A 21,976-nucleotide genomic window follows, 5' to 3' on the forward strand; every position below is an offset into this window, starting at 1 on the left:
TCTCAGAGCAACAGGTTGAGGGCCTTCACTAGTGACACATCCCTCAGACCTTGGAGCATCATCCCTTGGCTTGTCACAAGCAAGCCGGGTAATATCCCCCTCCCCCAACAAGCCTAGGTTAAAGCTCGGTCAACAAGCCCCGGGCTCCAGAGCTAGCTCATGAGCAAACACCCTCTTCCCCCTTTCAGAAAGATGAACCCCATCCTACGCCAACAAGCCTGGTGCCGTGTAGGCCATCCCATTGTTGAAAAACCCAAAATTGTGGCGGTGACACCAGCCACGGAGCCATGTATTGACAGACTGCACACGTCTGTTTCTTTCAGAGTTACTGCCTGTAACTGGGAGAACAGAAGAAGAGAGAACCTGCACCCCAGATTCCCTTATTAACCTTCCCAAGGCCCTGAAGTCTCTTTTGGTTGCTCTTGGGCTATGCGTTGCCACCTCATTGCCACTCACGTGAAAGAGCAACAGTAGGTAGCAGCCCAAGGGCCAACCAGGCTGGGAAGTTTCCTAGTGATGTCCCTGACCCAGGCCCCAGGAAGGCAGCATACTTCCCTAAGAAGAGGGTCTGCCCGGCAGCATATTGGACCTTCTGTTCCCCTCAGAAGGGAGTCACCTACTACTATAACCTGCCTCTTCTTCCTTGTGGAGGTGGTGCTTCCTTGTGGGTGTTCGTGGGCTTATAAGGTCGCAGTGGCTGTAGTCCTTATGGGACTGACGTTGTTTTCCCATGCCCCACTTGGGTTTTCTAGTCCCTTCCCATCATGCCATCCCATTCCTTGTAGCCTCCTTGGGCCTCTGCAGAAGATGGGGTCTAAATCTGGATGGGGGGTGGCACTTTCCAACAGGCATCTTCTGGGAACACCAGCAGCCCGTGGCACTTGAGGAGAGTGTCAAGGACCATCGAGATCCTGATCAAGTATGAACCAGGAGCTGGGAGCTCACCCTCACTACCAAGGCTCAGGCGCTGCACCCTGGACAGCCGTACCCTCACGTGACGACAGACCTGCTCCTGGCCACCACCAAGCCGAGTCTAAAGTTTCTAAGCTTGTGCAATGATTTGGGTTGAAACAGGGAGCTGCGGAGTATCCTGACTCAGCTGGACGTACCCACGCTCCCGCTGCGTTACAGTTAGCGGGATGAATCCAGACACACACACACACACACAGAGAAATTATTTTTTTAGCCCCAGAAACTGTACACAAAACACAGGGCTTGAACGCACAAGCTCCTGCAGCCCTGGAAAGGCAGGTGACTCACATAGAGACAGGAAACCGGTACCGTAGGTTACTACTGATGCTTGCAACTCTCTTCTCCTCCCACTGACGTGGTAAATGAGATGAGTGGCAAGATTCCTCCTTTTCTTAAAGGTGAACAGGGAATGAGCTGTCGGTGTGTCCTTAACTCAATACATCCACCTCTGCTCCCTTTGGGGAGCTCACAGGAGTATGTTTTAATCAGATAGAAGAAGGGGACTATAGACCCCCAAGGAAATCCTTATGTCTGTGGAGAGGCTATTTGTTGTTCTTTGATCGTTCAGGTGTTTACCGCAAGCTGATGCCATCCTGCTAATGATAATTTCACGCGGAAAATCATGGAATCACAGAATAGTTTGGGTTGGAAGGGACTTTAAGGATCATCTTGTAAGTAAATGTGTCGTTAAGGAGCTGATAATGAAATAACACAGACCCAGTGCTGGAGCGTGGCCGGGCTCGCCCCCAGGCTCCCTGGCCACTTCACCTATTTGCCAGCTCATCTGGCTTGACCTTCGCTTGCACACCCACTCACACACTTGTGCCAGCTGCCGGCACCACGGACACACGGGCTCTCTGACTCATGGTCTTGAATTTAAGGCAAGGAATTTAATAAAACAATAGGACAGACTGTGCTGATCAGGCTGAGGGTGTGAGCAACCAAGTGTATGGACCAGCCGCCTATTTGCACGCAACCAGAACTTTTTATTGTCTTACACCTATATTTTTACCCCCAAATCACCTAAATCCCTCCTTTTTCCCACCTTTGGTTCCTCCCCTAAGCACCCCACCATAAGTCCTGTGCAGTCCCAAAATGGTCTTTCCCTACATGCCATAAGATGTGCCCCCTCCCTTGACAGCAATCCCGCTTAGTCCACATGGCGATCAGGAGAGCTGCTCCCGATGGCAAATCTTGATGGGTCTTGTGCCAGGACCATGGGGCTGATGGCTCTCCTGGGAGAGCCCTGGGAGGGACCTGGATGAAATACTTGTTCCTTGGAAGCCTTTAATTTGGGTTCCCACCTGCCAATATGCCCCTGTGCTCCCCTGGGTTTGTACAGAGGGACTTTTGATGGGCTGATGGACCCAGGACGGGGCTGGGAGTAGCCTAGCAGGGTACTATTTGTCTCTCTGTGCTCCTTTGTGGGTCTGCAGACAAGCTTTTATCATGTAACCCAACACCACAATAATCAGAGACGCAGAACAATGATACACATGGAGGAGTAAAGAGAAAAGCCATGATAATAATTACACAAACAGGATCATACCAGTGTTGGCACCACACAGATCTGATAACCATGGGATCACGCAATTTCTGTCACAGAAACAGAACAAACACCACCACAAGGACTTCCCAAATTAAAAGCGTAGGCGGTATCTGAACCGAACATCGCGAACAGGCTGCATCGTCCCGAATCCCCAGCGGCTGACGTCTATCGCTGGGATCTCCTCTTCTCTGTTGACCAGCTCCAGGTCATAGTGACTTAGCATCAAGAACACAAACAGTTTAATTTCAGCAGTAGCGAAGAACCGCCCAGGACAGATGGACACTCCTGCCCCCCAGGGCATGTTGAAGTATTTCAGCCTTTTCCCATTTTTGTAGAAATCCTTCTTGGTGCCGTCTGGGTTCACGAAGCGGTCGTACCTAAATTCATGAGGCTCAGGGTGGATTTCTGGGTTCATCTGCACGGAGATGTGTGGGAACAGAGCCAGCCTGTCTCCTTTGCGTAGGGTGTACTCTGTCCCGCTGCTCGTCTTCAGGCTGGTGTCTTGGAGGACGGCTCTGACCAGTATTGGGGCTGCAACCAGTCTCAGGGTCTCCTCTACAGCACTGTCCAGAATAGGAGTCTGGTTTAACATGTCCCTGGTGATGTTAATTGGTGGGCTCCCTGGCTTCACTTCTTGGCCATTCTCCCTTGCAACTTTATCCACCTCTTCCTTCACAGCCTTCATAGCTTCTGGATGTTTCATTAGATAAAAGAGGAGCCAGAAGGCAGTTGGGCCCGTATTGCCTTGGGATGCCCAGAGGAGCATAAACATGAACCTATCCCGCATGTACTCGGGGACACCGTTTTCTGCCAGAAGATGGTTTTGGTCACTTATCCACCCACTGATATTGTCCTTCTGCCAGCTCTTCTTCACAGACAGTATGCTCCAGAAGAGCCTCTTAAGCCGTTCAGCTTCTATTTTGTCCTTGGGGGGCAACACGGCATAGGCCAGGCGAGGGAAGAGACGGTCGTACTTCCGAAACTCATGGAACACCTCGTTGGAGTGGATGCGATCTTGCTCATTAGATTTCTCCTTATTATCTGCCCCTTGGTGTGGCTCCGTGCCATACAGAGCCAGGTACCCAGCTCTGAAGACGATGTTGTAGCAGTAGTGGAAGAGGCTATCCTCTTGCCACACTCGCTTCTCCTCCCCTGGGCTCAGATTGAAAAGCATCAGCTTCTGAAAGTTCTCCATGGTGGCCTGTGTCATGACAGTGAGTCCGTCTCCCATCAGATGCTTCGTGCTCGATGCATGAATTATGCTATGGTTGGCTTCGATGGGCTTGTAGCCAAAAACCTGCAGGACCAGTTTGGATGCAAAGGTCCTAAAGTCTAGTTTAGATCGTGATTCCTTCACGATGGCTCCAAAGCAGAAGGGGTCCATCACGAAGGTGAAGTAATGGCCTCCAATCAGCACCGTGAAAATATCCCCGTGTTTTCTCTGCATCCTTTTTAGAAACTCTGAACTGTCCTTTCTGAAATCCAGCAGGTAACCCACCCAGGGAATAGTACCTTTGTCCAGAGGGGGCTCATTGGGTCTCTGTCTCCGAAACGCACCCAGGAGGTAGAGCCCACCGAGCAGCGATGCTATCAAGGTACAGAGGAGAGTCACCCAGAGCGCCATGAGAGCTCTGCACCCCGTCCCGGAGCTTGGACTAGAGCTAGCTTAGGGCAGGAGGGTGCTTTTTATTCCCATCCAACAGCTGATATGCAGATGTGCAGCTGACAACCTCTGTCCCCATTGGCAGCGAGTGTTTGCCTTTCCCCCCAGGAGCGCTCCTGTGTGTACTTCTCCCTTGCTGAACGGACAGAGATTTTTAAGGTGGAAGGTGTGTTATAATGAAGTCGGGAGTTACTGGGCTGCTGTGTAAGGTGGATGGGTTTCAGCGTGTCCTCTGCAGCAGCTTAAGCAAAATTTCCCTCTTCTAGGCTGCATGGAGCCCAGTTTTTGAAAAAGAGGGTTGAGAGCATTTCACTCGGTGATTTCTGCCTTTAATACCAGGCTATGGACGCACGCTGCAGGCTGAAAATCTGACAGGAGAAGTGGATGTGTGAAATGCTACTGAAAATGAGCTCAGGACCCCCTCGGGGAGGGGGTTACAGCTGTGTTGATTTGGTCTCAAAAGCCAAGAGAAGGAAAAGTATCCAAAGTATTTTGGTGTTCTCCGGTGCCCGGTGCCCCATCAGTGCTTTGCCAGTGCAGAGTGCAAGCACTGCTAACCTGTATGAGGGCAAAGCAAAGCAGGTCTGGTTTTCTCACGGGTGATGAGGGCTTGAAGCCATTCCATTTGCTTTGCAGCAGATGAGTCCAACATCTGTGTGCAGCCAAGACCTCCTCCTGGCTGGAGAGCAGCGGCGCACAGAAGAAAGCACTGTCATGCCCAGAAGGACGACAGCACTTTCTTCTTGTGCATGTGCACACCCGATGCTCAGCGGTTGCAGATCGGTTGTGTCCCTCCAGCCGGTGGAAAACCCCCCGCCCTCTGCCCTCCTGCTCCCACTCCTGGGGCTGGCATTTCTCCCCATTTTTCCCTTCTGCTTCTTGATCTCTCCTGCTCCCCACTCTCCGGATGGGGTTTGAGGATCACGCCAGGGACCCCGTGCCCCATCCGGCACCGTGCCTCCGGGTGCTGTCACCCTGACCTACGCACCCAGTGACCGCAGACCCCGCACCAGCCGCTGGCGCTCGGACCTCGCGGCCCCCTCACGTAGGAGAGAGAGTGACATATGGCAAGAGAGTTAAGAAAAAGTATTTAATAAGGCCAGAGGACAGACTGCCAAGATCAGGCACGGGGCACACTGCTTACACACAACCAGCCCCTTTTATACCCCCCCCCTCTATTTTCCCACCCTTGTATCTCCCCAGTCCACCCTGATACTCCTTCCCCGCTATTTCTTCCACCTTTGCCCTTCCCCTGAGCATCCCATCCTAAGTCTTGCACGGTCCCACGAGCCTTCCTCACTCTATGGGATCACAAGCTTCATCTTAGCTTTTGCTTCCCAGCTGCCCTCTCCTTCCACATTCCCTCCCAGTGACCTGACCCGTGGAGCGAAGGCCACATCATAGCATCAGCTAAACATTTATTCCAGCTTTTTTTGCTTTTTTTTTTTTTTTTATTAAGGAAAGATCCCAGCCTTACCATTTTGGAAACATGCTGTAGCAACATTGGCAAGAAAAATAACAGCAGTGAAAACAAATCCACCTTTCTAGACCAACTCAAAGCCCTTCTCAGTCCAGTAACCTTGTCTAGCAATAAAATTAAGGTGATAAGTGTTTTCTCTTAAATTGTTAATTTTATTTGTGCTATTCTAGGCAACTCCCGTGCTCAATAGTTTTCCAGGCTGGAAAGTGCCCGTTTAAGGTTCGAGGGGTATTTGAGGTGAATAGTACCTTTAAATAAAGGTCACCAAACGAATAACCTTGAACTTTAAAGCTGCGCTGGGTAATAAGGATTGGCAAACAGCTATCTGTGCCCTTCTGTCCAGGGCCATGTTCTCACTGTGGTGTTGCGAAGCCAATAACTTATTAACGACAGTATCCATGGATCTTTTTTATGTTGTCACAATCAATCTTCAGGAAGGCAAATGCCTCCACCACCATTCTGCTGAGCCCTCTTTTTTTTCTCTTTTTCACTGGTTGTTACTGGTTTGAACTTTGTTGCTCATCAAACTGATCTCAAATCAGCTGATGATCAAACTGATCCCTAACCAAGGATCTGTCCCTCGGAAAGATACAGTTTCCCGCTCAGCACACCCGAGCGTGGCACAGCTGATCGTAACGGAGAAACCCAGCATTGGTCAGACAACCCAGTCCGAATTCCTCCCGTTGTCTCTCCTGGTAAACAAAGGGATGAGCCTGGTTGAACACATCTACCTGGAAGATGGCAAAAGCCAGGAGAAGCAAAGCCACCCCACAAGCTGGGCTTCTGGCCACCTGTGTCTGGTTTGATGGATGAGCATGGCAAATCCATTCCCTGGCTCACACCACGAGCTGGAGGGATAATGGGATTGCTCTCCTCCATCAGCCTCTTTGGGATCTATGGGGGACAAGTTCTGCACAAATTTCAGTTTGCACTTTTAAGGACACAACATCTAGATAAGCTGCTCCTTCATCCACTAATCCTCACATACTCCAGACAGGAGCTGGGCTTCTTCCACGAGCATAAACTCAGGGCAATCCTTTTATAATAATTCCATTTATAACAGAAACAAATCCCATGGATACTTTTTCAATCCCAACACAGAAAATCCTCATCTCGGTGCTGGCACTAGAATGAAATATCTGGTTACGCAGTGCTGTGGGCTCCCACCAACTCCATTGCATGGCCAGGATCAGCATAGAGGGCGTACATGTAACGTAAAGAATGTAAATATTTATCACGCATTTGTGATACTCAACATTTCTATCTCAGCTGTGTATCTGTTGCAAGACTGGCTTGTCTCTGAGGGCTGGATGTCAGAGAAAGCGCTTCTCCTGAAAATAGCCTGCGGGATCTTCCGTAAATATAACCTGAATCGTTTTTTCACAAAAGCGTAGAGCAAGGGGTTGAGACAGCAGTGGACAAAGGACAAACTCTCCGTGACGTGCATGGCATAGTCCAATCGCTTGCTGCTTTCACAGCTCCTGATCACACCGACGTCTTGCAGGGAGTGAAGGATGAGGACAATGTTGTAAGGGGACCACAGGACAAAGAAGACACCCACCAGAGTAAAGACTAAGCAGAGTGCTCTCCTTGAGCCAGGCATCTGAGATGTGGTGAGGACACACGCTATGCGGGAATAGCAGAACACCATGAAAAGGAAGGGAAAAAGGAAACCCAGGATGTTTTGAATGACCCGAAAGACAACTTTCCAAAATAAGTGTTTCTGGCCATAATCATGGGTGCACATGACGGTTTTGTTGTGGATTTGCCTTGTGCTGGTAAAGAGGCCATCAGGAATGGAGAGAAGTATGGAAAGGACCCATACCACCACCAAGACAAGGATGGACTTCTTCCGTGTCAGGGAGCTGCGAGGAGAGCAAGCATGAACTATCTGCAGATACATGTCCAGACTCATGCAGCTCACAAAAAAGATACCACTGTAGAAATTCACAGTGTACGTGGCATTTAAGACCGGGCACAATATGTCCCAGGTTACCCCCTGAGAAATGTACAGAGCCCAAAAAGGAAGAGTTAGTAGCAAGAAGAAGTCTGAAACCACCAGGTTCAGCAGATACACCTCCGTCATTTTCTTTCTTTTCCTGAGGTACACAACGAGGACAATAAACAGGAGGACATTCCCAGCCAATCCAACCAGGAAGACCACTGTGTAAAAAGATGGCAAGAATACTCTGCCAAAGGAGAGTACCTCTTCTTTTGTGCAGAGGCCATACTGCATATAATCCTCTTCATCCAAGTACTCATACGGGTAGTCGCTCGAATTGGCAGCATCCAGCAAGGTGGCAGCGGTTGTTGTTGCCACCTTTGAAGTTGCGTTTGACAAGTGGCTGCCTAGGAACAAAAGACAAGCGAAGGGGATCAAAATGTTCACTCAAGAAAGACAAACATCACACCACGGAGGGTTTTCCTCTAGTTGACAGATTTAAATTTCTGCGACCTTCTGATAATTATTTTGTGTCCTGTGCTTCTTTGCCTTTGCCTATGGCATGGGGACAGCTGTCTACACATAGACATACAAAAAAATAGTTCTGGTTTCCTTACTCCAACAAGTCAAAACTTGAAAGTAAATGAGCATGACATAACTCGTCACTTCCTCCTGACACCACTGCAAGCCTTTGAGGAAGTTTCTGCTCTAAATTATGGGAGATCCATCACCACACCTCGCCGTCAGCTGCTTTAGAGTCACCCGGGTCGCTACTGAGAAAGCGGCAGCTCAACTCGCAGAGAAGCAAAACCTGCCACCGGCACCTTTATGTTGGTGGGGCTGCTCCCAGAGGTGAAACGCTGAACATCTCACTGCTCCTGGTAGGATACTGACTCCTCTCCGTGTCGACTCTAGGACACCAAGCCATGGATTCTTGTAAAAGATATTAGTAAGTGGAAAATATAGAACTATAGAATCAGAATGGTTTGGGTTGGAAGGGACATTAAAGATCACCTAGTTCCAATCCCCCTGCCATGGGCAGGGATACATTCCGCTAGATCAGGTTGCTCAAAGCCTTATCCAACGTAAGAACATGTAGGCACCAGAATCAACTCCTGACTCAAGGTTAGATATAAAGGTAGGGATTTAGCTGAAAGGATGTCGCTAGAATTGATCCTGCGTGAGATGAGGCGTGGGATGAAAGCCTGCTGACCGAGGAGGGTGACGGCTGCGTGGTCGGCCGCTCCCCAGGACCGCAGGCTGGCGTCAGTGTTTAGACAGCTGCAGCACAGATTTCAGGAAATGGTGACTGATTTGGAGAGCTTTCTGTTTTCGGAGTCTGATTTTCAGAAAAAATCCACACACAAGAACACTACAAAGGTTTAATTTTCCAAAAGCCACCCAAACTGGGTAATGGCTGTCCCTGAAGAGCCCATCTCCCACGACGGGAGATGGGATTTGCCTGAGCCACCTCCCACGAGTACCATGAAGGTTATCGTGGGTTTTAAAAATCAAGACTAATCTCCAGGTTCTGAGAGCAAACCACAAACACCCCAGGACAGGGGAGCCCCTCCACCCCAAGTGGGTTAAGCAAAGCACCCCAGGCGTGGAGTGGGGTGCTGAGGATGCCTGTGGGTGTGCGGCCATAAGGAGTGAAGCTGTGGACATACCTGTTGTGGCCTCATGTCCAAACTTGCTTAAATACCCATGCCAGGCAATTCCAGGCTTCTGAAAAGAAAAGAAAATGCGGATGGGGCTGGATCGAAATGTTTTCTTGCCGTCTCGCAGTTGTTCTTTCATGAGTCCGTAGGGCACTTCAGACAGAGCAGCCATGGAGAGCAGCCATCTGCCATAGGAGAGTCCTAGAAAAAGCCTTTTCTAGGAATGAGCTTGGGTTTGGTTTTTTTCTGTTTCTTATTTTAAAGGAAATTCATCCTTAGCCAAATACAGTTCTGACTGTACACCTTCAGATGCTGTACAGTGCTGCCCACCCAGCGACACCCAGCCAGACCCCTAAACACCTTCCCCCCCAACACAGACCTCTGCACCCACATCAGGACAAGCCATCCCCAAAATTTCCGTTTCTGGGTCTCTTCCACAGCCCACCAAGGTGCTTTTTCTCCCTCTGCTGCTTCTTTCCCCCTCCGTATCACGCTGGCGCTGGCATTCACATCCCCATCCCGTAGCTCATAGTGGAGAACTGATGAATGCAATGTGGGCTGAGCTCACAAATTAATCCCAAGCCCGCTGGAGCACCAGCGCGTACAAGCTGGCTAACTTTCAAGAAGAAAAGAGAACCTCTCCAAGTTTCTCGTGCAGCTTTGTCCACAAGCAAGAAGCAGAAAATGCACTTACGGAACCTTCTTCTCCACTGCGGGCAGCTCCCATCCTGCCAGATGTTTGAATCAGGCTTTTAGAAACCTCTTTCACTTGTGTAAGAGGATGGGCAGGAAATGTGAGCTCAGTGTGACCTCCCTGGTTTTGTTTTCCCTTTCCTGGTGTTGATCAGTGGGTGACAGCACTGGAGGAATCACCTCAGCACTGTGTCCGAGCATGTGTCCCTCTACAACATCTACAACTGGTGCCTGCACCCCGAATTGGGCTTTGACACTTGAGACACCTATTAGGACCCCAGTGCCTCCTGCCACTGGGACCCAGCATCCCTCTTTCAGAAATACAGCCTGCTCTTGTACAGCTCAAGTCAGGCACCATGCCAGGGACGGCCAGAGCTGCTGGGACCAAGGCCCCACGTCAGCACAAGGTGAAGACCACTGGTGCATGCCATACACCCCAGCACGCACAGGCTGTGTGGTGAGACCACCCACAAAATAGTCTGAAGGAGGTTTTTCTGGGATGTGCCAGACCAGGGTGACCCAGGCAAGCACACAGAACAGCCACTTGCTTAACCATAACCGGTTCCTTTTGCCCTTCTTCTCTCCATTTTCCATGCATGCTTTCTCCCCATCCATCTTGATCCTTCCCTTTTCTCCAGGCCATCTCCTCCCAAACAAGCCCCTAATTTCTTTTTCCCTGTTGATTCTGGATTTGCTGCATCCCAACCCCAGATGTGGCAACAAGCTCCCTTTTCTTATTTTGTTTTTTAACAATTAGTGGAAACATCTGCCATTGCCTGACAGATGGACATTGAGATGTTGTCAGCCCTGCCCATCTCCAAGCTTCCCTGGCAGGATTGGACCTGCTTGGTCTCTGCACTGAGAGACTCCCAGGGCTGAGACGCCAGTGTAGAAATCTGCATATTTGTTTTCCAGGAAATCTGAATAAGCCACGTGCTACTTGGATGCTGCAGGATCCTCATCCCCTGCAAGAGCAGAAACGGCTATCGGCAGGCACACAGCTGGGGCCGGTGAGGGCTGGCAGCTCCATGGGGACAATCACCTGTCTTTGCAGGCAGCAGCAAAGCCTTGGAAGCGGTACCAGCATAAGGAGCTTATTGCCGTGGTCGAATGTGCAAACAGAGATGGACCACGGCAGAGAGGTGAGAAGCTCCTGGCACTGCCACAGGGATGTTTTGGGGACAGCTTCATGGCACAACCCTTTGTTCACCTGTCAAAGGCATCTCTGATAAAGTGGTTTATTGGAGAGGTTTTAGCTCACCACCGCCAACGAATAGTCCCTTCCAGCTCGTTTCCCTCGTCTCAGCCACCAAATGGGACCATGGGGAACACCCCGACCGTGCCAAGGCCATCCCCTGTACCAGCTCTGGTGCGCTTTATGAGCTCCAAAGTGCCGTGGTAAAAAGGAGAGCATAGAGCAGCAGCAAGGGTCACAGCTCCGCACCCAACCTGCCCCATGGCAGGTGGATCCACAGAAGTAAATGTTATTTTTAGCCATTTCCATGCTCACTACCATCAGCTGGTGTACACACGGGCTTGCATTTGAAAGATATCCTATAATAAATATACACGGGCAACATACACATTAAGAAATAGCAAGAAGCCACTTGCAAAGCCGAGGCACCAGGCACGCACACGGAGATGCTACAGGTGACAGCAGTTCCACTAGCCCAGCAATTAAAATGAAGTAAGTTTTTTGGCTTTAATTGAGTTTCCCCCCTGAAGCACACATCGCATAGAGCTGCGGGGAATTAAATGTGCCTCTGAGAGTCACTGGAGAAAGTAGCTTTCACTGTAATTTATTACAAGATTTTAAGTCAATTCGGGAGCCGGTAATTGGATAGATTTTTTTTCTTTCAGACTGTGCAGAGCCCTAATGGCTTTGGCAATTAAAGTAACCAGATTACCAGTAATGGGAAGCACATTTAGAGAGAGAGACACAGCGGTACTAACAAATGGTTATCCATCTAAGCTGCTTTATTTTATGCTGCTGAAAACGACGCACGGCAGCTGCGGAGCGGCCCTGCAGGAGCAGCAGCTCCGCTTCCCCCCCGGCTTAGAAATGGGGAGTCAGGAACCCCGCGCCAGAGCGCTGCAAAACCAGGCAGGGTTTTTTGAAAGAAAGGATTATTTTTTTGTTGTTGTTGTTTTGCTCTGCCCCCGGGTTAAGGGGATGGTTTTTGGTATCTTCAGGACTGCAGGGGATTTTTCCTTCTGCTCCAGAGTGCGGTTCGCTTAAAGCCAGCAGCAATTCCCAGATTGTCTTTGGGCTTCAAAATCCACCGCCTGGCACTCAGCGGGGGGAAAGCGAGCCCTGCGCGAAAGCTGAAAAAATAGTCAACGGGAGAATTCACTGGCAGGAAAAAGACAATCCGACCGAGGGAGAGGCAGGCTCTGACTTTGCCCTCTGCTAAAGAGCTTCCACCTGAGGCCAAAGCGCGGGTTCCCACCTACATGAGAAGGTTCTGCAGGGAAAGCCGCAGGCCGCGCTCCCGCCCCGCGAACGGCGGCCTCAAGCCCCGCTTTTCGGGGGTGAAACAAGGCTTCGGGCAGGGCCGCCTCCAACTCCCCGCTTCCGGGTTCCGTCCCCGCCCCACAGCGCCCCCTGGCGGCGGGGCGGACCACGCCTCCCCCTGTGACTCGGCTCCAGCCGCAATGCAGAGAGCCGCCCCCACCCCGAGGTGACGTCAGACACGGCCCCGCCTCCCTGACCATAGAAGGACGCGGCGTCTGCCTGCGCGCTCTAGGATTGGCTGGGCACTTGCCGCGCGGCGGGCTGGGAGCCGTGGTTCTCCGGCTCGGCCGGCAGCGCCCGGGGCGGGGAGGGCGGAGCGGAGCCGGCCAATAAGAGGCGGGGGGCGGGGCCAGGCGCGGCAGACGCCGGCCGGTATCGGGATCGGCGAGCGGCAGCGGGGGCTCGGTGAGGGCTGGGGGAAACCGGGGGCATCCGGGAGCTGGGACGCGGGGTCTGGGATCCAAGAGAGACCCTGGGGGAGGAGGAGGAGGAGGAGGCGGCCGGGGCAGACCGAGGCGCAGAGGCCCAGCGCGGGTTGGAGGTGCCGGGGCCTGGTGTAGGGCGGTGTGGGGTGCAGGGCCCCGGTGCGGATGTGGGCGGGGGGGAGGCGGGATGTGGGGGCGCACGACCGCCCCCTCGCCCTGGGGTCGGTCACTTCCACACCCGTGTCGGAGCTGAAGGTCGCTGGACGAATGGGTTCACTTCTCGGTAGCCTTTTCCCGTGCAGGGCGCACCGCTGGCTGTCTCCACCTCTCCCGAGTGACGGGGTGCTCTCGTGTTTCCTTCTCCCAGCGTCAGGCAAAAATGTAACTTATATTTAGCAAATAAGGATAATTGTAGTAGGCGCAGAGGGACCAAATCCTCTGGCCCGCAGAGGAAATGGTTGGTGCGTTGAGTTTAAAAAAAGCAAGGCAGGCTGCTGAAATGGATGTGCACGAAATGCTGCATAACCAGGGAATCTGGCCACACGTGAAACACGCCTTTTGGATGTGTTCACTGGCCCATGCTTAAATTAAATTCCTGTTGCCGTTTTTCGAGAGCTTGGAGAGCTTCCCTGCGGGGCGGAGATGTGTTTTGTGGCTGAGCGCGTTGATGGCAAAGCTGGAACAAAACGGGTGGAGTTTTTTTCCTAGCAGAGGCCTTTGTGCTGTTGCCGAGCTAACTGTGCTCGCAGAGAGAGGCACTGGCTGAAGAATGACGCTCATGGCGGGCACCAGAGAAAGAACGGGTCTTGGTGTGACCTGTGATGGGGACGGCAGGACGAGCTGGCAGGTTTTGGCAGTTGGGTGGGTGATGATGAGGGTAAAGCCGTTCTTGCTGCTGCTTTTTCATAACTTGGGGGCAGGTGAGAAATCCCCTGTGGTGCTACAGAAACTCTGCTCCTCTTCCCAACGCGCCCCTACACGAGTCTGTGCCTCTTGAGGGCTTCGAGGCTCGCTCCAGCTCCACGGCAGCTGCTGTTTTACTCTCTGTGCTCTCCAGTGGGAGTCTGGAGCTCCACTGCGGTGGTGAGTGAGGTTGGATCGGCCCGAGGAGGTGCCGGGCAGGGCTGACCTTCTGCAGCGGCTCCCGATTTCCACCCAGAGTGCTTCGGGAGCCGCTGCTGGCAGGGAGCGAAAGGGGAGGAATGAACTTCTCTGAGGTCAGAGCAGCTGTTAAGGAATAGCCGGTGAAAGCCAAGCGGAGCAGTGGAGGGTGGAAGGCCGAAAAGGCAAGGCTAGCCCTCATGCTTGTACCTCGCTACGTGGACGTTCGTGACTGGTGGAATTTGCAAGGGGTTTTCTTTTTCTAAAAGTTCTCTTAACTTGGTGCCTCTGAAACCTGAAGAGAGACTCTTTGTCTTTGCAGCCACCATGTCATCCGGTCAGGAATCCGTTTTCACCGAGTATGAGACTGACACCAGCCAGACATCAAAGCTGTTAAGAAAATTCAAAGAGACGCCATTTGTACCCATCGGTAAGTTTTAACGATGAAGAAAGGCGGTTACATAGTTTGTTCTCTTCGTGGGCAATCCATATGGTAAACACCATCACAGCTCACCGTTTTCCTGTGAACAGAAAATTATTTTGAAATTACTTCCTCATGTAGGCTTTTGGAGCGGTGACAGCGGTATTCCTGCCTGGAAACAATTAGTGAGGCCTGTTATCTTAAATAGAAAACTCAGAATTACAAGGAAAAAAAAAACCAAAAACAAATAACCCTGAAAGGTTTTTAGGTGAGCTTAAAAGCCATGTTGAGGTGATCCTGTTTGTTAGGTGGTAAGGAGTGTGTCTTGCAGCTGTTCTGCAGTTACTGGAAATACGTGATTACTGCAAAGTAACTTTAAAGCTAACAAAATACAAACCAGAAGTATCTAAAATAGAGCCCAACTGCTAAATATTTCACCCTTCTCTGCTGCCATCCCTTCATTTGAAGTCCATTTTTTTAGTAGGTTTTGTGGTACCCCAGCTTGAGGAGGTTGTTAAAGTTCTCAGCCTCTCTGCCAAGATCCCGAAAAAGCCTTTGAGGGGAGAGAAGCTCAGTCCTGGTCATCCTGAGAACTTTCCTCCAATCAGGAACTGCCTCTGACGCAAAACGCGTTTTGATTTCCAGCGACTTTAAATGGAGAGCAGTCGGGTCACTTGGGGTGAACTGTCCCCGGCATTTGCCGGCAAATATCTGTCACTGCTTTCGTTGGTCACAGGACTTTGCTCTCCAGCTCACAAGAGTGTAGTACGAACTCCACGAGTTTGGCTTCTCCCAAGCAGACCGGCAGAACTTACCTCCAACCTGTGTGGGAGCTAGTTTGAAGGCCCTAAAACTCTTAACTGGTATTTAATAGAGCTACCGTGTGGGTCATGCCCTGGTGAAGCGAGGGTTTACAGCTTCACAAGTGGAACTGGTAATACTGCTGTGCAGGGAGACGAGCTGTCTGGGCTCCTGGCAATAAAATATACACAACACTTAAAACATGGCAGCCTCCTTTGAACTACGTAAATAATCATCCTAAATATGGAATGCAGTGGATGGAGTTGGGGAATTTGGGGCATTGCTGCTCTGTATTCTTTGAGAGCGTCGGTGTGGTCTGTTGAGGGACTAAAAGTGAATTCCAGCCCTGTGGAAGAGACCTTGCTGAACCTCTCTTTCCCACAGCACGGGACAAGGAACGTATGACTTGTCCTGTCCCGGTGAAAGCCAGCCAAACGTGACAGCACCCAAAATAGCAACCTCAGCAGGCCGGTGCGTACGTCAGGGTGCATCCACACGCCGAGTGTCCCAGCTGCAGCCGCACGGTGTTCCTGGGTGTGAGCTTCCTTCCAGGAAAGAGGGTGCAAGCAGAACTTGCGCTTTCTGAAAAATATCCAAGAAACTCTGACGCCTCGAGCAACTGCGGTGGCATTTTAACACTAGTCTCGCTCTTCTCTGCACTGACTTGGGCATTAAATGAGGTGGCATTCAAGTGAAAGCAGTAGACGGGCCAGGACTTACCATCTACACAAAACCAGAGTGATTAGATCAAAACATGATTATTCCCAGGATGTCTTGTTTCCGGGGGTCACTTCATACGACTCGGTGACTTGGATCTTGACTCACGAGGGTGCTGTCCTTGCCTTGTAGGGATGGCCGGCTTCGCCATGGTGGTTGGCTACGGGCTGTACAAACTGAAGCACAGAGGCGACATGAAAATGTCACTTCATCTGATTCACATGCGCGTGGCAGCCCAGGGCTTCGTCGTGGGAGCGATAACGTGTGGTACGTACCGAACGGGAGAGGCGGTCCTCAGCACTGGCAAACCACGGAGAACCTCTCCCATCTCTTCTCCTAGAGGATGATACAGCGTGCGTGAAATATCCTTGGGGTGGAAGTGTCCAGGCCATTATATTTCAGGATGTTTATGCTCGTTACTGGTGTTCGCTCAGCCTTTCTAGAGTAATGTGATGTTTAAGTACACATAGTCAATATCAAACTGCACTACCTTTGAGAGTAGAAGTTTTGACTACTTTTAGATGTGGGAAGTGTGTGGGGTTCTGCAGGAGTTGAAATTTGAAGCAAAATAAAAAAAGACTGTCTGATGTTAGTATTTTCCCTTGTAAATATGTTGCTGTTTCTGAATTTAATGCATTGGAAAAACAGCTCGCGTAGCCTATGGTATTATTTTCAGGCCTGGAATATCCCATGAAACATTATTTCTGTACTGTATTCCCAGAAGGTACAACAGCAAAACTTGACTTTGGCTGCAAAACAAACTAGAATTGGCTCGGGATCTGCATTTTCATATACAGTATATTTTCCTGTCCTCTTTCTCTGTCATGAAGAATTTTGTAGTGTTCAGCACCACTATTTAAAATAAAAAATACGGAGAGCAGAAGAGGAAGGGAAACATTATTTCTGAGAATTATTGCTGAGAATATCTCTTACTGTTCAGATCTTGAACTGTAAGAAATCTGTTGAGATCTTATTTCCCATTTATCCAGCTTTCTAACTGTGTTTATATGTGTCTTGTAGGTGTGCTGTATTCAATGTTTCGGGAGTACGTGGTGAAGCCCAAGGAGTAACGGGAAGACGACTGAAATCTCGCTCCTGGTGGTAGCCTGTGTACTGCAGCTACAAACCTCTTATCGAGGGGTTCTTGAGGAAAAAAATAATACATGGTATTAGAGAATTGCCCTATATCTATTTTGTGTATGGTACACTGTGTTGAAGCTGGCAGCCTAAATGATTGCGCACTGGGGAGTGGGTATCAGGGCCTGGTTCTTTCTGATTGACACTACCATATCCCAGCTTTTAGGGGATATAGTAGAGTACAATCCCTTTATCTTCCCTTCAGCTGTCAACTTAGTCCTGAAATTGGTGACTCCTTTTTGCTGCCATTGCCCAAAACCTCAAAGTCCGGACTCGCTTCTGTTAGGCCTCAGCAGAACCTGGAGGCCACGTCTGTAAGATAAGTGTCGTGAACGCTTTGCTGCCATTTTCTATCCTGTATATTTGTCAGCCTCTGGCTTTGTAATTTAGAAGCTTCCAGTAGCACTAAATGACTTCTAAATATTGAGAGATATAAACATCTATTTTTTTTATTTAAGGCATGAGATAAGTATTTGGTATGTTGCAGCTATTTAAAAGTTATATTTATTCATTGTTAATGAAGACACAGGCTCCCTATTTTTACTATAGATTTTCAGACTCTTGGACTACTATATTTTGTAACTTTATTTACAGTGTTCTTCTGAATAACATTTAAATGTAACATTTAAATACATATTGTGAAAATTAAACCTTGATTTGGTGTTCTAATGCTTTTAGTTAAAGTGTATGATCTAGTTCCGATTCCTGCAGTATCATTCCCTATAGAAATTTTAAAACACTTAAATCTGAAAAGCCCGTCATCCTCGATGAGGTGTTAAAACTGTTCTCTGTAAATTGCCACTGTTATTTTACACTTGAACCCCTTGTATCTCCAACAGCAATCACAAAAATAAATGTGTTGATAAAGCCAATTTGTAAAAACCTCATTTTCTCCTATTAGCTTACATTCCATGGTGACAGTATGATGTCTCTTTGTAATAAATATCACGAGGTACATACTGCACCTCTGTCTGTGATGTTGTACAGAGCAGTGGGAGACAAAATACGAATAAATGTGTGAGTACTGGAGATAAGTGTTTGGCGATGGATTTGTTGGGGGGAGGGCAGCCTCCTGCGGAGAGATGGGGTGAGCTTATATACCTTAATAAAAATCACCTGAGAAAGTGCGATGCTACTGGGAAGGGCACTCCCAGCCGGCACAATCCTGCTGTCCCTGACTCCTTGCTCTCACGGCCGGGGTGGAGCTGGGGAGGGACGAGGAGACGCCCCTCCATCGCGCAGAGGCCTTTTCCTCTAATTGCCCTCCTCCTCCCCAGCGCGGGGCGGGATGAGGAGCCGCTCCGTTCCCGTAACCCCGAGGGGGGCGGGCTTTCTGCGGGAAGGGGAGGCCCCTGCGGCCCGGAGACTGTGCCGGCGCGGGAGCGGCTGCCGGGAACTGTCATGGCGGCGGGGACTGAGGGGAAGGGCGCGAGCCCCGTCCCGCCCCGCCCGCGCTGGGCGCGTGCGTGGCCCTGCCCTTCCCCTGCCCTTGGCGCCGTTGCTATGGGAACGGCGTGGGGCTGCGGCCTGGTCGGCGGCGGGACCCGGAGCCGGAGCGGCTGGGCCCGGCCCTGCCCTGCCCGGTCCTGCCCTGCCCTGCCCTGCCCAGGCGGGCAGCCGGCGGGAGAAGCCGGCGTGGGGGAAGCCTTCCGCAGCTCTCGGGGCTGGGGAAGGCGGTTTCGGTAGGCAGGGGGGTGGGGGAGGCGCGGGCCGGCGGCCCCGGGCTGGGGGAGGCAGCGCGGCCTTGTCAGGCAGGGCCTGTCAGGCCGCAGGGCAAAGTGAGGTTGGGCGGGGAAGAGAGAGAACCCCCTCTCCCCACACAGCAGCTCCGTGGTAGATCCCTCTGCACCAGGTTTGGGGTCGGTATCCAGGTAGTCCAGAGGGCTAAAGGTTGCCCCCAAGGCATCACTCACACCCACGAGGCCTGGGGGCTGAGCGGACTCTGCTCTTTGCCCTTGTCAATCCTTAACGCACCTTGTCCACACCCGTGGTGACCAGAGGCAGGCATGGAAGTGAAACTGCTTGCAGTGCATCTCTGCCCCTGTGGTACACGGGGACGTAGTGTGTATTTTGGCACCTTATCAGGATGATTGCTGCCTTAGTGTGAGAAAGGGCCTGCGTTAATTACTCAGTGGAGGGCGTGCCTTTGAAGGTTTTTACTGATTGTTTTTCCTAGACCAAAGGTGCGCTAGATATTTTGCTGACAGCAAATGTCAAACAGAAGGAGAGGGGGCTGGAATACATCAGAAAACTGATGGTCTTTAGTCATACTGAATAAAGCACTAGGCATTCAAATGAGTAACAATATTATCACTTTAATGTTATCACTTAATGCTTAGAAATTTGTGGGAAAGATGTAAGCTACACTCTTGGTGTCTGGTGCTCAAAGGGAGCACGAAGATAAACAGAGATCTTTCTTTCTCTGTCAGTCCCACGTTAACCCGAAAGTGGGGGATTGTGCACCTTTATTTGAAACATGGGAAAGAAGGCTGAGTAGACCTGGGTGACAAACAGCCTGTGTTCCCTTTAGTCAGTATAATCTGGTTGCCTCACTTGCTTGGATTTGACCCCAACTTGCTCTTCTGTAAAAATGTTTATTTAAACAGATCTGTTTAAAAACATTTTAAAACATTGCTCTTTGAATGCCAGAGTGAAAAAGACCCGAAAACTTTTTCGAAGACTGTTTGAAAGCTGTTCATGGCAAAAGGCGTTTGAAGCAAGACGGTGGGGCTGAAGAGCGCAGTGGCCGAGAGGAGGAGGTGGCAGGGAGACTGTGCAGAGGTCAGTGAGGAAAAACTGCAAAGCAGCTGCTAGAAGAGGATGTTTTTCAAAGGGATGTTGATCTCTGCTCTCTGTCACTTTTTATTTTCTTCTTGTTATGCTTTTAGTAAACAATGGAGTCAGACATAAAAGTGAATGAATATTTTAAAAGCCAGTTTAAGGCTTATCAAGAACAACAGCAAAGGCGGCTGCAAAATTTAATGGAGAAGAAGAAGGAAAAGCAGAACAGTCAGAAAGGTGATAACGGCAACGCAAAGGAGACTTTCAGAATCCCAAATGATCTAAACCTGTTTGAAACAGGACAACCTGTAAATGAGGATGACAGCAAAAGGTAAAGGTGTAGCAGCACTGTTTCTTCAGGAAGTCACAGAAGTGTATTTTGCATATGATCTTACGAAATGCATATTACACTGACAGAGCACTTTCTGTCTTCACATATTGGACTTTCATTATCCTGAGAAGACTCTTGCTGTCTCTAACATGTATATCCTTAGAGCGTTGTGCTGTGGTCTTTATTATCAGTGTTTCACAAATGAAGAGCAGAAGGACAGGGAGGTTAAGGGTGACATGCTAGGGACAGCTAGGTGCTATCTGACGGACGAAATCCAGTCATTCAGGATCACTAACATCCTCCGAACTGTTGGTTAGTTCCTGCCTAGCCTCGTAAACATACAGGTTTCTTACATGAATAGTTTCCAAAGACAGATAAGGGCAAAGCAACTAATGGGTGCAAGCCAAAGGCAGAAAAGTGTTCCCCTGGCTATCTTTACAATATAATCTGATTTAGTACATCAAAAGACAGCCAGATATATAGCAGGGTCTCATAGACAGAGTTGCCTCCTGGTTAAGATACTTGACAGGGTTATACAAGGTAGGATTTTAAATCTCACTGGGGACAGGGCTTTGGGTCTTACCTTACCCATTGGGGTAGTATCTGGATTACCAGGACATTGGACATTCTGGTGTGGATCTCCCTCCATCTTGTTTTTTGAGCTGAGTGCATAATTCAATTTACTGGAGCAGAGATTTGAAACCCCAGCTCAGATCATTCATCTTCCTCCTGGGATATTGTCAGTCTTTCCTTCTGACCCAATTAATGTATTTCTTTTTTACGAAGTAGAACAGGTCTGAAGTTGGACGCGTCCCAAAGTTGTCTGCAGTTACTACAGTGTTGGCTGTTCAGGGATTTGCTCCATATTAGTGGTGAAGCCAGCTGAAGAAATTCCTGCTTCTGCTCCCCACTTGCAGCTGTGCTGATGCAGCTGTTTGCTGGAAACTGGATTCACTTTCTGGGGCGAGGGTATTTTTATCTCAAGTCATTTCAGTGAAACAGTTTAAAGCTTAAGCCCCACACACAGTTTTATTGGCACCATGATGGGGTGATGTACTGTGATACAGGGGCAGGAAGGAGGAGCTGGCAGCTCTGCCAAAACCAGCAGATCACGGGTGGAAAACCGCAATTAGGTATATACCTTTGAGACAGTTTCCCCTCCCAGAATCTGGAGTGGGAAAGGGCACATCTACCAAAGTTTATCAAGCCACTAACCAAGGTTTATTAGGCCCTGAATGCTGATCTTCCCTCTTGTGTTACTCTGGGCAATTCCCTGCTCAGCTTATTTCTGAAGATTGCTTCCTTAAACACCCAAGTACATAAGCTGCAGCAGAGCTTCTGTGTAGACGCAAGGAACCCAGGAGTGAACCACTGAAACTTTCAGGTGCTTCTGGGAATGCGGTGTTCATGCTGCAAAGGACATCCGTGTGGAAAATAGGGAGCTCACCTAAACACTAATGCTGTCACTCCTGCATCATACATTGTTTTCTTCACACACAGGTCCCTCACCACGGCTGTCTGATCTGCCAGTGTATTGTTCTGATCTGACCTCTCCCTGCTGTCCTCTTCCCTTCAACATTTTGTTCTGATAGTATAGAGAAGATTACTATAGAGATCTGATTTTATTTTTTTATTACTTTTTTTTTTTAAAAGAGAGGGAGACTGATTCCCACGGTTCAGGTGTGGATTTGTCTGATGGAGGAGAGGGGCTTTGGTGCTCCTGTAGCACATCCTGGTTGCAGTGTGCATGCTCCGAGGTGCAGAGTACAGGAGAGTCCCAGCAGCTC

General features: G+C 49.9%; 4 protein-coding genes across 8 annotated transcripts in view; 2 read left to right on the top strand and 2 right to left on the bottom strand.

Annotated features, from left to right (window-relative positions):
* Nucleotides 1-1,279: 1,279 nt before the first annotated feature.
* Nucleotides 1,280-4,188, bottom strand: LOC134510552 (5-beta-cholestane-3-alpha,7-alpha-diol 12-alpha-hydroxylase). Its single transcript, XM_063323846.1, has one exon. It carries the CDS (start codon nt 4,143-4,145, stop codon nt 2,613-2,615), a length of 1,533 nt encoding a protein of 510 aa, XP_063179916.1. The 5' UTR covers nt 4,146-4,188; the 3' UTR covers nt 1,280-2,612.
* A 1,496-nt stretch (nt 4,189-5,684) lies between these two features.
* ACKR2 (atypical chemokine receptor 2) lies at nt 5,685-10,027 on the bottom strand. 2 transcript variants are annotated; one of them, XM_063323847.1, is made up of 3 exons: nt 9,962-10,027; nt 9,277-9,334; nt 5,685-8,013 (listed from the first exon to the last, which is right to left on the bottom strand). In XM_063323847.1, the coding sequence occupies exons 1-3, from the start codon at nt 9,992-9,994 to the stop codon at nt 6,899-6,901; spliced, it is 1,206 nt and encodes a 401-aa protein (XP_063179917.1). In that variant the 5' UTR covers nt 9,995-10,027; the 3' UTR covers nt 5,685-6,898. The 2 variants fall into 2 exon arrangements, with proteins under 2 accessions (XP_063179917.1, XP_063179919.1); XM_063323849.1 differs by lacking the exon at nt 9,962-10,027 and adding an exon at nt 9,647-9,731.
* Nucleotides 10,028-12,797: 2,770 nt separating this feature from the next.
* On the top strand, nt 12,798-17,949 carry HIGD1A (HIG1 hypoxia inducible domain family member 1A). The gene is made up of 4 exons (XM_063324278.1): nt 12,798-12,880; nt 14,324-14,431; nt 16,073-16,207; nt 16,961-17,949. Exons 2-4 carry the CDS (start codon nt 14,329-14,331, stop codon nt 17,008-17,010), a joined length of 288 nt encoding a protein of 95 aa, XP_063180348.1. The 5' UTR covers nt 12,798-12,880; nt 14,324-14,328; the 3' UTR covers nt 17,011-17,949.
* A 538-nt stretch (nt 17,950-18,487) lies between these two features.
* CCDC13 (coiled-coil domain containing 13) overlaps nt 18,488-21,976 on the top strand; it is a 36,064-nt gene continuing 32,575 nt past the window's right edge. For all 4 annotated transcript variants that reach the window (XM_063324279.1, XM_063324280.1, XM_063324281.1 and 1 more), the window contains exons 1-3: nt 18,488-18,759; nt 19,727-19,858; nt 19,966-20,189. In XM_063324279.1, coding sequence (XP_063180349.1) covers nt 19,972-20,189 — 218 coding nt within the window. In that variant the 5' untranslated portion in view covers nt 18,488-18,759; nt 19,727-19,858; nt 19,966-19,971. The remainder of the gene's footprint in view (nt 18,760-19,726; nt 19,859-19,965; nt 20,190-21,976) is intronic.

Source organism: Chroicocephalus ridibundus, chromosome 2, assembly GCF_963924245.1.
Source record: "Chroicocephalus ridibundus chromosome 2, bChrRid1.1, whole genome shotgun sequence".
Lineage (NCBI taxonomy): Eukaryota > Metazoa > Chordata > Aves > Charadriiformes > Laridae > Chroicocephalus > Chroicocephalus ridibundus.

Excerpts from the sequence above, each read along its gene's own strand:
- ACKR2 (XM_063323847.1), bottom strand. The coding sequence starts at position 9,994 with ATGGGAGCTGCCCGCAGTGGAGAAGAAGGTTCC. Across the intron at positions 9,335-9,961 it reads GCAGTGGAGAAGAAGGTTCC|AAGCCTGGAATTGCCTGGCA; the intron begins GTAAGTGCATTT and ends TTTTCTTTTCAG. Across the intron at positions 8,014-9,276 it reads TGGACATGAGGCCACAACAG|GCAGCCACTTGTCAAACGCA; the intron begins GTATGTCCACAG and ends TTTTGTTCCTAG.
- LOC134510552 (XM_063323846.1), bottom strand. The coding sequence starts at position 4,145 with ATGGCGCTCTGGGTGACTCTCCTCTGTACCTTGATAGCATCGCTGCTC.
- HIGD1A (XM_063324278.1), top strand. The coding sequence starts at position 14,329 with ATGTCATCCGGTCAGGAATCCGTTTTCACCGAGTATGAGACTGACACC. Across the intron at positions 14,432-16,072 it reads GACGCCATTTGTACCCATCG|GGATGGCCGGCTTCGCCATG; the intron begins GTAAGTTTTAAC and ends CTTGCCTTGTAG. Across the intron at positions 16,208-16,960 it reads CGTGGGAGCGATAACGTGTG|GTGTGCTGTATTCAATGTTT; the intron begins GTACGTACCGAA and ends TGTGTCTTGTAG.